This window comes from Taudactylus pleione, unplaced genomic scaffold (genome assembly GCF_031769625.1).
Source record: "Taudactylus pleione unplaced genomic scaffold, aTauple2 ptg000041l, whole genome shotgun sequence".
In the NCBI taxonomy this organism is placed as follows: domain Eukaryota; kingdom Metazoa; phylum Chordata; class Amphibia; order Anura; family Myobatrachidae; genus Taudactylus; species Taudactylus pleione.
In genome coordinates, this window is record NW_028284443.1 from 36,916,312 (window position 1) to 36,930,235 (window position 13,924).

Below are 13,924 nucleotides of genomic sequence, written 5' to 3' on the forward strand. Positions count from 1 at the left end.
GTGCCCCCTTGATGATTTAGGTAGGCGACCGCGGTGCGATTGTCCGACTGTATCTGCACCGACCTGCCCTTTAAGATTTCCTGAGCATGCACTAAAGCTTTGAATATAGCTCTTAGTTCCAGGATATTTATCGGTAGCCGGCTTTCCATCACTGACCACTTTCCTTGGAAAGTGTGTGACCCCGTCATCGCCCCCCAACCTTGAAGACTGGCGTCGGTTTTGACGAATGTCCAATCCGACACCCAAAAGGGGCAACCCTGCCTGAGATGCTTTGTCTGCAACCACCAGGTCAGGGACAACCGTACCTCTGGAGAGAGATGCAGCAGCTGGGACCTGATCGTGCGATGATCCTTGTTCCAGCGAGACAGAATGAATTGCTGCAGTGGCCTGGAGTGGAATTGAGCGTATTCCACCATCCTGAAGGTGGCCACCATCGACCCCAGGACCTGCATGGCTACTAGAATGGATATTTCCCTGTTGCAAAGCAACCTGCATATTCGTGATTGTAGAGCAAGGATCTTCTCCTCCGGCAGATATATTCTCTGCACCACGGAGTCCAATCTCGCTCCCAAATGACACATCTGTTGTACCGGACAGTGTGACGACTTTTGCCAGTTTATGATCCAGCCGTGACTGTACAGACATGATACTGTCAGCCTCAATTGATCCTGTAACTGCTGTGGGGACTGCCCCAGCAACAGGAGGTCATCCAAGTAAGGCAAAATCCTGATGCCTTAGCGCCTCAGGCATGCCATCATCACTGCCATCACCTTGGTGAATACCCAAGGGGCTGTGGACAGGCCAAATGGCATGGCCTGGAACTGAAAATGTTCCTCCCCTACCGCAAAACGAAGAAATTTTTGATGAGCCTGTGTGCTTGGGATGTGAAGGTAGGCATCCTGTATGTCTAGGGACACCATATAGTCCCCCTGTTCCATTGCCAACACAATCGATCGCAATGTTTCCATCCTGAACCCAGGGGATCGAACAAATTTGTTGAGGTCTCTCAGATTTAGAATAGGCCGGTATGACCCATTCGGTTTCAGAACCAAGAACAGATTGGAGTAAAACCCCTCTCGGAACTGGTTCTCTGGCACCGGAATCACTACTTCTGATGCTAGTAAGGCAAGAATAGCCTTCTGAAGGGCCAAAGCTCTTTCTGAACCCACCTGCGGGTTTACACAAAAGAACCTTTGAGGAGGAGTCCTCCAAAACATCAGGGCGTACCCTCGGGAAACAACTCCCCGAACCCAGGCATCCTCCGTCGTGAGGTGCCAGGGCTCTGAGAACCGAAGCAGTCGGCCCCCCACCCTGGGATCCCCCAGGGGGAGGCCCGTCCCATCAGGCCACTGGTTTATCCTGAACCCTAGACGTTTGTTCTACCAGGGCTTCCTGGGTCCTGCCTTTCTTGGTGGAAATCTCGCTGAGGGCTGACCTTTGGGCTTGCCCTGTGGCCAAAACCCCCGAAAGGATGCCCTCCTCAATTTAGATGAGGTTGTTGATGGTAAACCTGCCGTCTTTGAGGCTGCCATGGAGGATACAATTTTGTCCAGTTCTGGACCAAAGAGCACACCTCCTGTGAATGGAAGGAATTCTAGGGCCTTTTTGGACCCGACATCTCCCCTCCAATCCTTCAACCAGAGGATCCTATGTGCCACCACGGACTCAGCTGAAACTTTAGAGGAAAGGATCCCTGCATCCAAGGCGGCATCACAAAAAAATAAGAGGCCCCTTCTCTAATAAAGGAGATCATATCCAGTTGCTCCTTAGAGGCATCTGGTAAAGACTCCATTAGAGTTTTGGCCCACTCCTCAATAGCTCTTGCTACCCAGGCAGTGGCCATAGCTGGGCGGGTGGCCGTTCCTGCCAGCGAAAAAATTGATTTGAGACAAGACTCCAGTCTCCTATCCGTGGTTTCCTTCAGCGAAACTGCTGGGATTAGCAAAGTGGTACGTTTAATCAGCTGTGCCACATCCACATCAACTGATGGTGGATTCTCCCACTTGGCACAGTTCTCTACTGGAAAAGGATATAGAAGCACCATTCTTTTAGAAGAATGGCTTATCTTATCCGGACGGACCCAGGCTTCCTCCATAACTTCTGATAAATGTTCAGACTTTGGGAATTCTGCCTTAACCAATTTTTGGCGCTTGAACAGGGGGGCTTTCCTAAGCGTAAGATCCCCTTCCTCGTTATTTAACACCGATTTTACAGCCCTTATCAGAAAAGGGACATCGGCTACTGGGAAATGATCGTCACCCTCCTCGGAGCTAGACTCCTGCGAAAAGTCCTGTGCCTGTTCCTCCTCGGAGGAGGCACTCGAGTACTCACCCATGTAAGGCGGTACATGGCGCCTAGATTTAGGCTGCTTTGGCTTGACAGCCTGAGGTTGAAAAACACCCGAGGATGATGCCATAACCTTCCCAGTACCAGGATCCATCCAAGGTGGGCATACGATGCATCTGCTGAGGCAAACCCCAAACCGGTGGTACCGGGGCAGCCAGCCGTTCCGCCACCTGAGCCATAACCTGAGAAAATGATGCCCAATGAGGCTCAGGGCCTGAAACAGGCAAACTTAATTGGTGTGGTGGCTGTCTGAAACAGTTCCCACAAAGCCCATTTTGTAGAAAGTCCTGTGGGGACAAACCTGCCTTGCAGGCTACAGAGGATATCAGCAACGGGGCTCCCGCCACCTGACCCTCAGACTCCTTAGACATAACACTATGCCACTGGTTCTGAGTGTATATGTGCTGATTTATACTCTCAACCCACACACCTGTAGCAAGGGAAGGGGAGAGACAGTGACAGTATACAGGAATTACAGTTCTTTTACAGAAGAAACAGTATCCATAAACAACAATCACATGTCATGCATAAATACTCTGCGAGCCATATGCATATAAGCTCTCACTACCATAATCAGCCTCAGCTTAGGTAGGATAGAGCCCTGTAAAAACCTAGACCAGCAGTAGGCAAGGTATATAGGGAGACTGCCCAGCGTCCCTCTTGTAGGAGCAGCGTTCAGAGAGCTACTGACATACACTCTGGCTGCCCTATATGGAGGCTGGGAGGAACAATCCACAATCAACTGTGCCAGAGGACTGAACTAGTGTGTGGATTGGGGGAGGGGCCACCGGGGAAGCGTACCTCCCCTATGCTGCTTGGACCTGCCCGGTAAACTGACCTGGCCACCGCCGCAAGCCCCGGCTGGTCAGGAACAACAAATCCCGGCGGTCTAGGCTAGGAGAACAAGCCGTATGCCTCCTGACTGCAGCGCGCCTCTGGCCAGTCTCACCGCCGGAGGCCGGACCGCCACGTGGTCCCGGCATCAGCGGCCGCCGCGACCACCTGCTTACCTGCCATCCCCTTGATCCGGTTGTGGTCCAGGGCCAGAAAGCCTCTGCCGAATCCCCTGCCAAGGACCTGCTGAGGCTAGTGGTGCGGCGCCGGAGGAGGTAGTTGCAGTGCGTGGCCGGTGTCGCCTCCAATCAGGCGCGAGGCTGCTTCCAGGACAACTCAGACCACCCGCTGAGAGAGAGTCAAACTCTCTTTTTTTTTTGTACTCGTCTGCAGGACTGCTCCAGCAGTCCCACTGTCTATGTGGTGAACACACCAAACAGGAAGAACTGGCTACCTGAGGCAGGAGGTGGGGTATATGAGGAGGAAACCCGGTGCATCCTGGGAGCAGAGGGCTCGTTTGTATTAACTGTTTGGTGACCGGGATTCATTCCCCAACGTAATGGCTGTGGACCCCATGGACCCCGAAGAAGAAATCTCTCTCTCTCTCTCTCTCTCTCTCTCTCTCTCTCTCTCTCATATATATATATATATATCTCAGCAATAAAATACAAACAGGTGCACCATACGATCCACAGTTCCTTGTATGAGCAATTAGTCAAACACCCACTCCAAGAGGCCACAGTCAATTTATGTCCACCAACACTCACTAGGTTCACACTTCAGGAACCGCAGCTCCTCTCCGATATCTCACGTTTGCTGTTTCTGTACAAATAGAAGAAGAGGAGGCACCCAATAGTGCATAGACTTATTTTATTTTAAAAACCGCAGTGATATTATAGTTATGGTCACTATTTGATACGTGCACTGTGGTTTTTAAAACAAAATATGTTTATACACTATTGGACAACCATCTTCTTCTATTTGTACATATACAGTATATATATATATATATATATATTTATTTAATTATATATCTTTATTAACAGTTATTTCAAACAGAAATGTATGTGTATATTATAGTGTAGTATTATGTACTTAATTTAAGGAGCCAATGTATAGGAACAATTTATTGCAGAGATAGTTATAAACGAGGTAAAAAATAACCTTGTGATTTAGGGGGATGCAGTTGAGAGGCCGGCGGACGGGATGCCAGCCGTCTAAATATTGATGCCGGAATCCCGCTGCCCGGCAAAATGCTGACACCGATAGCCCAAAGGGGATCAGGATACCAGCATCGGCATCCCATACAACCGGACTGCCGAACGTCCAGGGCCGGGTAAGTATGAGCTGCTTCCCGGGGAAGGGGGGTTAGGTTTAGACACCCTAGGGGGGAAATTAGGGTTAGGCACACCCCAAAAGTGTTAGGGTGCGGGGAGGGGAGGTTAGGGCTAGGCGCCCCCCCGGTAGACTTAGGTTTAGGGTGCGGAGAGGGGGGTTGGCACCCCCCCCCGGGGAGGTTTGGGTTAGGCACCACAAAGGGAGGGTTAGGGTTAGAGGTGAGAGACGGAAGGTATAGGGGACTTACCTGTCCGCGTCGGGATCCTGAACTGTCGGGCTTCCGGTGTCTGGATATGAACCAGCAGCTCTTCAGCTGCCAGTATTTCATACCCATTCCGATTTAGGAACTTGGTGAATTCCTAAAGTTGGAAGACTAAAATGTCCAAGGTAGAGAAAGAGTTGGTAGATAGGGTTAAAATGTGTAGGGCACAGAAGTGCCAATAATGCATTAAAAAAAAACCTACAATTTTCAAATGTGACTTGAACGTGCCAGCTCGAACATGGTTGCTTGGTCTTACTTTTTTAATGATGCTACAATTCAAAAAATGTTAGTGAATTTTCAACTCTCAGAAGCAGTTGTATCAAAACAGCAGAAGTATTCAAAACGTGGTTCTAGCATCTCTAAACTTTACCTATACTCTTCTACTAAATGTCTCATGGCATTTCACTGTGATAAATGACCAGGAAGTCCTCTGATATTTTGAGGCAGCAGAACTTAATTTGGTATTTATTACATTATTCAACACTAGGGTGTGAGCACATGTTATTTTTGTCTTACTGTTATGGTTGGCTTTTTGTATGCTGATACATTTTATAAAAGTGTACATTTAAACAGCACACCTAGACATGTACTTCATTTATTTATTTCTAAACATCATGGGATCATGACTGCTAATAATCTTTTTCTAATTCATGCCAGTCACTTTTCAAGCAAGTGTATTTTTTTCTTTTCAAATGATACCTCATCTAACTTTTTCAGTAACTATAAAGATACTCATTCATTATGCAAATGTAATGGCTAATTAGAGTGCTTAGATCAAATTGGCTGCACATTACAGAATTTATGGGCCCAAAAGGACAGCTGATCCTGTTGTACAGCTTGGTTGATATATACGGTAAACACAGTCGAACTTGACTAGGACTTAGCTTGTATGACATTTTTATCCAACTGTGCTTATAGAGCCTTGCTGGAACTGGCCACAATGCACACATAACAGGTCTTTCAGATTTGGTCCCACACACGGATTATATGGGCATGACTAAATCTAACAATACTGTTCTTGGTTGCCTAACTTAACCTCTAGACTGTTATTGAAAAATGGGTCATGGATGGCAATGCACATAGTAGTTTAGTTGCTAAAATATTCATTTGAATCTGGAAAACTTCCCTTAGAGAAGTATACTTAAAAAAATAATAAATACAAAATAATGTTTTGACCTATGAAGCTGATCACTAATTGCTTCTGGCTGGTGTGCCATGGACAGTTACTATCTGAAACTTTGATCCTATGCCTGTTATGCCAGTTTACAGTGATTACTTTAAAAAAGAGAATGGTGGTAAAAAACACAGCAAAATGTATATTAATATTAAATTATTCAAATAAATAATTTGCCCATTTTTATCCATGCACTTCACCTAGCTGGCCATCCTATCTTGTGAGATGGTGATGGATGCTCATTGCTGCATTAGAGTCACACACTTTAGTCTTATTAACATCAAGCTGCCTGCAGAAACTCACAGAGCTACCTGTTAATAGTATATTCAGCACCTGACTATGACTATGTGTTTTGTGACTATGAAAACTGTTGAGAATAATATCCCAAAGTGTAAAATAAAAAACAGAATTTAATGTTGGTAGATTATATACAAGTATGTTATCTTGTTTGCCTAAAAACACATATATTACTACAATTTAATTACAAAAGTCAATGCTTTGGTCACAATGTGAAAGTGAGAAAACTAGCACTCTGAATCAATTTTCATCTTAGTAACATTTTTTTTTGATCTTAGTGTTACTCTTGTTTAGCATATACTTTGAGGTTACAAGTGGAAAGACTCTATGCCAAATTCCTTAAAATATTGAAATGTGTGCCTTTTTTCTAGTTATTTGTAAGATGACAATGCCCTGTATGATTGTTTGCTACAGAACATAGATACAATCTATTGGAGCATGAATATTTTCAATACAAATTTAAGTACAGAGTTCTTTTTTTTGTAAATCTGTTGTGTTCTGATGTACAAGTAATTTCAGCCCATAACCACCTTTTTGTGAACAAGCAGAGTTATTACAAACAATGATTAGCAAAATAAAGACAAATTTTCATAAATAATTTTTGCTTGACTTTAAAAAAAAAAGACAAAAACAAATTATTAGTGATACTTTCTGTCATCATTAAAAATGTATTTTAATTAATATATTTCAGATAGTTTAGAATTTTGTAATCGTACAAAATAACATACAAAAACTGTGTGTTTTTTTGTCTGGAGTTTTGCTAAATCTTGGTAAATGATGGAAAATCTTGGTAAATAATGTGTAATGCAGTAGTTTTTTTTTTTTTTACCGCAGATATAAAAACTAAAACAATGATTAGGCTCATTCATACCTGCCCATTTTGAAAGCACTTGTCACTTGTTAATAAACTTACAAAAAAAGATCGGATAAGAGTTAATGGTGCCATTCTTAATATTGCATTCTAACACTTTAACAATATATTTGCATTTTTAGAACACTGTATGCCTGATCTGTCATGGAGTAATGCAGTACAGAAAAGATGGTATACTGTATAAAATATCACCAAAACACACAAACAGCATATTAGTTATGCATTTTAGCACAGTTGATTTTTCCTTTCTAATATTTCATCTTTAAAGTTCAAGATTTTTTTTTTCGTAAATCCTGTATTTACTTAAAAAGCCATGCATTGGATTTATTAAAGTTTGTTAATTAGAAAAAAAAAGGTAACAATCCCAGTTTACCAGAATTTTGTTCAGCCTGGTGTGAACCGGCAAAAACCGCACATGAATACCATTAAACAAACACAGGAATATACAAAGAAAATCCTGGGTGCCATACCTTTTATTTACAGACAGATTATTTGAAAAGTTGTCTAACTTTATCAGTGTTATGTAATTCTTAAAATATGACATGTTTGAGTTTATGTATTGAGAACAGTATCATGTATTAACTTGAAGGGATTGGTTGTTCTGTTCCTTAGCTGAGTGTTATCATGACACAATATAGTGTCCATAGCTATAACACAGATACGAATATGAAAACAAAATATGAGCATGCTTTCCTTTTCATGTGTACCTGCAGCCCGGCCAACTCCAGGCTTTGTATACTGAACACCACAGAAGCTCAATTAGCCCATATAATAGAGAACTGAGAAGCACAGAACAATCACTCAGGTTTGTACAATAACATGAATATTACATTCTTCTTGATAGAAATGTTATATTATACTGTACTCTACATCATAAATGTCAGGTATCTTTTAACAATAACACCTTTCGCCCCCCCAAGAGCCACCCTACATGGCAGCTCCCTTTCCCTCGGTATGGGTTCAATGCTCTGCCTTGATTGACGTATTTTGCCAGTTTTATGCAAGCACTCAGACAGCCTAGCTGGAGTGCATACAACAATCTATTCCTATTTTATAGCAACCCAATACTGTGGATGCAAAGAGTTGACACATTGTGCAAAAGGAAATTACTCATGTCTAAATTGTGATTCTCCTAAAATGATAGAAAATTGTAAAATTAAAAAAAAAATTGCATTTAAAGCTTTGTGAAAAAACAAGATTGTTATCTGGTACAAGTATACAGTCTTTTCAGTACATTCTCTTTGCAAATCAGACCCCATATGCAACTAATTACTATACACAGCATGATGATACACATTTCGCAGCAATTTATGTTTAATGATTTAAGGTATGAGGTAAGGTACACTATGATGCGTATAGTGCATAAAAAAAATTTAATTTACCTCATTTTTGCAAAGAAAGGCAAACTGGATTATTTCAAATAAACTAAGAGATAATTAGCAGACAATGCTAAAACTGGCATAAAACCTTCCTCCAGGCGACTCCTAATTTAAGTATTACTGGCACAAAGTGGCGACAGATTGTGCTTCGCCACTGATATATTTACATAGCAGAAACCCACAGTGCAGAAAACGTGAGGTGCAATGATGCACTAAATTAGCAACAACCATTTTCAGTGTTAATTTGCTTCCTTGTATATATCCAAAGCTCCAACTTGCAAATCGCTATTCCGCATAGAGTTACTTCTTAATCATTACAATTAAAAAGAATTATATGGCTATCAAATCCTGACCTGGCATAACAGAATTAATATAGCTAACCATCTCAAATGTTCTTTTCTTTAATCAGACCCCATTTTAATTTTACATTACTAACTTCAGTTAAAAACAGCACTTGCCTTCAGCTCGTAAAGCAAGCCTTAAGTAGAAATACACAGTTTGTATTTACCAATGGTATGTGGACATTTTCAGGATAGAAAACAGAAAATAATAGAGAGATAAATAAGGAGAAAGGAAAAAAGATAGTTAAGCACAAAGATAGAGCACATTCAGATACAGGAAAACTAACAAAATAAATATATAAATAAATTAAAGTTTGAGACAAATAGTTTTAGAAGTTAAGTCAGTAGACATTTTAAATAAAGATGGTTGAAAAAAAAATGTCCTTTAAGGATGTAAGAAAACAAAAACTTTCTCACATATTGCGGTAACACAGGAAATGAGACACTGGGTTAATATTTTTTATACCTTTCCTAATCTTTGGTGCTCTTGAAAAGCAGAAATCAATTCGTGGGCCCAATTTATTTTGTCAGCACTTGGAGTAAACTGCTCCTGGACAATAGGAATCTGGCTTGGGTGAATCACCTGCTTACCTACAAGAAGATTAATAACACCAGAAACATGAATCAACAACAGATGTTCACGCAAAATGTGTCAAACATTCAAAGATGAAGAATGCCTCCCGGACTAGACATTAAATAATAACAAATAATTACTGTAATAGCGTTTCTTTTTTATCCCTGGCACTCCAGAGCAGCATGAAGCCTTTCCTTGTGCTCAGGCGGCATGGAAGGATAAATGCAGCCTTGACTCAATTCAGTGGGCTCTAAAATAATACAAATAATCAGTTCTGTTTTAAAGCAAACAAAAAAGGAGCCCCATTTTCTTACTTTATTGTCTAGCTAGCAGAAATGGGCTGATAGCAGGAATAAACCCCATCAGGAGCGGAAGACCCTATGCTATTAAACAGGTTAAATGTGAAGCCTGCAAAAGAAAAAAAAAATACTTTGTTCTATTTAGAACAGGACACAAAGTAATGAAAACACAACGTGCAGTCAAATGATACAGGGCTCTCTTTCTTACGATTCCACAAGCCATCATGAGAACCACATTTACAATTATCATGTTAATGTCACAATAAATGTTGTACGGTGTCAACTCTTTTCTAAAATACTATATTACATGTATTATTTTATTAACCCGAGACAACTGCGCTTGTATACTTTTTATTGTAGTTTATTTAAAATAGCGTGCAAAAACTAGAAGCACTTTGACTAGGATAAGCTATTATTATGTCTTTTTATTTGTTTTTTTATAGCAGTCCAGTTGTTTAAATATAACACAATTGAAAAAGTTTTCAGTTGCTATAATGATACAGATGAAATATATAAATAAGTCTGTTTCCATACTTTTTTCAATGTGCTTTCACATTTTTTACTTAATTTGATGTAATCCTGTTGACTTTCCAATGGTTTCAAAATCTAGAAAGAGTTCATATATATCTAATTACATTTCAGCTGTTACATTCTTCAAATAAGTACCTCTTCATAATAAAATATTTTTGAGGAGGGTAGGGGTAATTATAAGTACATGAAAGTGTCAGGTTTCATTAATCATTTTTGACTTTTAACGACCATTAATGTCTTTACTGAGAAATATATTGAGCACTTGATTATTCCTATGTTAAAGAACTGTCACTTGTTGTTTGCTACATTCTGCTATGATTTGATCCTTATTTTGTATTTTTACATGCTTTAAAACACTTATTTCATGATCAATAAAATCATTCATAGGAGATCTAATTGTTCATAAGAGCTTTCAATGAGAATATAAATACACAAAATACCGTAAACGTGCAATTTGTTATATAAATGGACTACACTGAAAAACAAATTTATTGGATCAATTGCTTACTTTAATAGTTATATAAAAGGCTATAATCTTCTGCATAACATTTACGCTAAAATGTATTTATTTAAAAATAGCCTATTGCAAAATATGTACTGCAACAGAACCAAAACAGAGATTCACGTAATTTAATGGAATGTTGTAAACAAACGTCACGTCACCTACATACGTCTCTACGGGAACAGTTGCATGTAAAAGAGCTGGTATAGATGTGACATTTCACAAAGGCTGCATAATCTGTTTAAGCTCAAACACTACATTGTCTGCTCAGGTATCGGACACCACTTGACATATCGTTCCAGGTCATTTCTTCAGCTACGTGGGGATTATAAAGAATAATGCAAACTCTTCATGTGAGGGTCTTTAACTATAACAAATCAAGGTGTGCCCGTATAAAGCTCAGCATCTCTCATATAAAGGCAGAAATATGCCCTGGCAAGCAGCTGTGGCTTTTAGTGGCATTCTGAAAATAAACTTAAATGATTTCTTGATTCTCTCTACTGGTGTTGTTGTGTGTGTGTTGTTTTTTTTTTTTTTAAAGAACAGCAAGGTAGCGATTGAAAGAAGGGTAATCATAACAAACTATTAATAAAATTGGCTTTAAAGGGTATCGTTGTTTTGTTTAAGAGGATTAAACTTTCCCAGTTATTGGTACAAGTCTGCGCGTTATTTTTAATGTGCCTTGACCAATTCCTATCAGAATTCCACTCCCAGATGTCAGTGAGCTAAGCTTCTTATTGTTGCATTGGGATGAACATGAACTGACCCATTAACTTAAGCAGTGGTGACAGACCACCTGAGTTAAGGGAATGCAGCAAGGCTCACTAGGAAGAAGCTCTGCTCTTCTTATCACCAGCATACATTGATGTTTATGGCACATTCTGCAGTCTTATACAGAGAAATTGCTTGATATGGCAGATAAATATGTGTCAGATCACTTTGGAACAGTTTGACCATCATATGGTTATTCTATTATTATTATTTTTTTACTTTTACCTGAGGCATTACAGTACACACAAAAATGAAATACTAAACACTGAAGTATTTCAAATACAATAAAGGAGAAAATAAACCATTTAATCCGGTAACATATCTGACTAAAGCAGGCCACACATCAGACCACCTTTCTTCTAGCCATCCAATTGACCGATCGTCCAACTTGTCTGTCGAACTAAACTTTTTTTTTTTAAACAGACCAGCCAACTTCTGTCCAACTTGCGATGTCACAGAAGTAGGCGGGTAAGTGTCTGTATACTTCTGCAAGGTTTAAATAAATAAATATTTGTTTGTTAAAAAGGGTGACTTGAGAACCAAGGGCCTGATTCTGGGATGGATGGAATTGCAGAGCTGCACACAAGCGGCTGTGCATTTCCGTCCATCTAAAATGCAAATGCAGCAGAAGGTGTCAGACCCCTCCTTGTTGCATTTGCGATCCCAGCGCTGTGACCGACATTGCAGCCTGGGAACCCAAACACAACCATCGTGACCGATGGTCACAAGATGGTTGCTCCTTTGGTCATGCTGCGGTAGCTGAAGCATACTGCAGCCTGACAGGATCCTGGTCACTTGAGAGGCCAGGAATCTGCATCCGCCACACATCACGGTTCGTTATGACAAATACACTCATCCTGTTATTTACTCCCAGGGTAGATCCTTCACTGCAAATAGAGAGCAAACTCACCCACTTATCACAAGTGACAACCACCACAAAGAAACAGCAAAGGTCTTGTTCAACCAGCTCACGGGATGAAAGATTTCGATGTGGTTAGTGTTCTCACACAGAAGTTGTGGGACCTTGTGCATGCTTACTGCTTTGGAAGCTTAAAGACCTCTCTAACCCCAAAATGTAAATATTTTCTTGATGAATGACAAAGCACATTGACTTCCCACCAGATCTTTAAGCTTGGTACAGTTTGAACGAACGTTATAGCTGTACAGCGGATATGTCTGAACTACGTCATTCACAGACATATCCAATCTGCTGTGCAGCACAGCAGATGGCCGATATAGCTGAAAGATTTATTGGCCATCTGCTGGTGTATGCGGACGACCCGCCGATCACACGTACACATGCTGCGGGACCCGACGGTGATTGACAGCTCAACTGGGCAGGCGGTTTAAATGCCCACCCATTTGAGCTGTAAAGCCTGACACATCGGGCAGACGAACTGGTAAGTGTGTATACACTTACCAATCATCAGATAGGTTGACCTAGTGTGTACCCAGCTTTGGAGGTGGCCGTTGTGACAAGTGGAAGAAAATAAACCCTTTGACAAACCTCCTGTAATCTGCCTGAACTAATACCCATATAGGGCTAAAAGATGGTGACCACACACCTGACTTATATTTTTACTGATTATTCTGTGACTTACCTCAGTTACCTGCCCTGCAGGCCAGGATATCCAGATTTGCTTACAGTTTGCAGCATGTCTCTGTTGCTAGCTTCTGGGTTCCCTTCTGGACTGATTGCACACCTGTTAGTATCTCTGTCTGTGAGAGCTACAGACTCCTGACTACGAACAGACTTTTGCAATTCAGCTAATGTGTTGAATCTGAACTGCAGGGATCATGTGCATGTTCTGCCCCCAGGCCTCTTGTGCTGACCATTCACTCTGCATAGCTCCAGTGTCCAGCATTCTCCATGTGCTCAAGAGACTGTGCGCCACCATTACACTTTTGGTTAGCTAACCGCTGATCCTCCAGTCTCTGGCTCTGCAGCAGTCACATGATTCCATGCACCACTCAGTGCTGGTTCCCTTCTTACAATCATTCACTACAGCAGACACCTGACCTTGTTAGCCAATCAGTGCTCAGGCAGTACTATAAAGAGCCTTCCTGCTTCACAGTCTGGTTGCCAGTATAATGTCTTCCACAGCCCTGCCTGTATCCAGATTACCTGCGCTCCTCAGAGACCAGTTTCTGAGTCCTTTACAGTGGATGCGGCTCCCAGTTCCTGTGCTGTCACAGTTCAGCAAATCTCCTGTACTATTCCTATTATGTCCTAGTACCGATCCAGTCCGGTTCAGTCTAAGTCCGGATCCAGTCTGGTTCAGTCTAAGTCCGGATCCCAACTATTTAGTTATTTCTTCACGCGTAGAAACTTCATCAAGCCAGCAAGCTTCCAGCATTCCGTATCATCCCGTATCTTTCTCTCTGAACCCAGCCCGAATTCACAA

At 41.3% G+C, this 13,924-nt stretch overlaps 1 protein-coding gene across 2 annotated transcripts in view; it reads right to left on the reverse strand.

Annotated features, from left to right (window-relative positions):
- Window positions 1-13,924, reverse strand: part of CLYBL (citramalyl-CoA lyase) — a 576,496-nt gene that overhangs the window by 54,880 nt on the left and 507,692 nt on the right. For both annotated transcript variants that reach the window (XM_088456621.1, XM_088456629.1), the window contains exon 7: window positions 9,309-9,433. In XM_088456621.1, coding sequence (XP_088312747.1) covers window positions 9,309-9,433 — 125 coding nt within the window. The remainder of the gene's footprint in view (window positions 1-9,308; window positions 9,434-13,924) is intronic.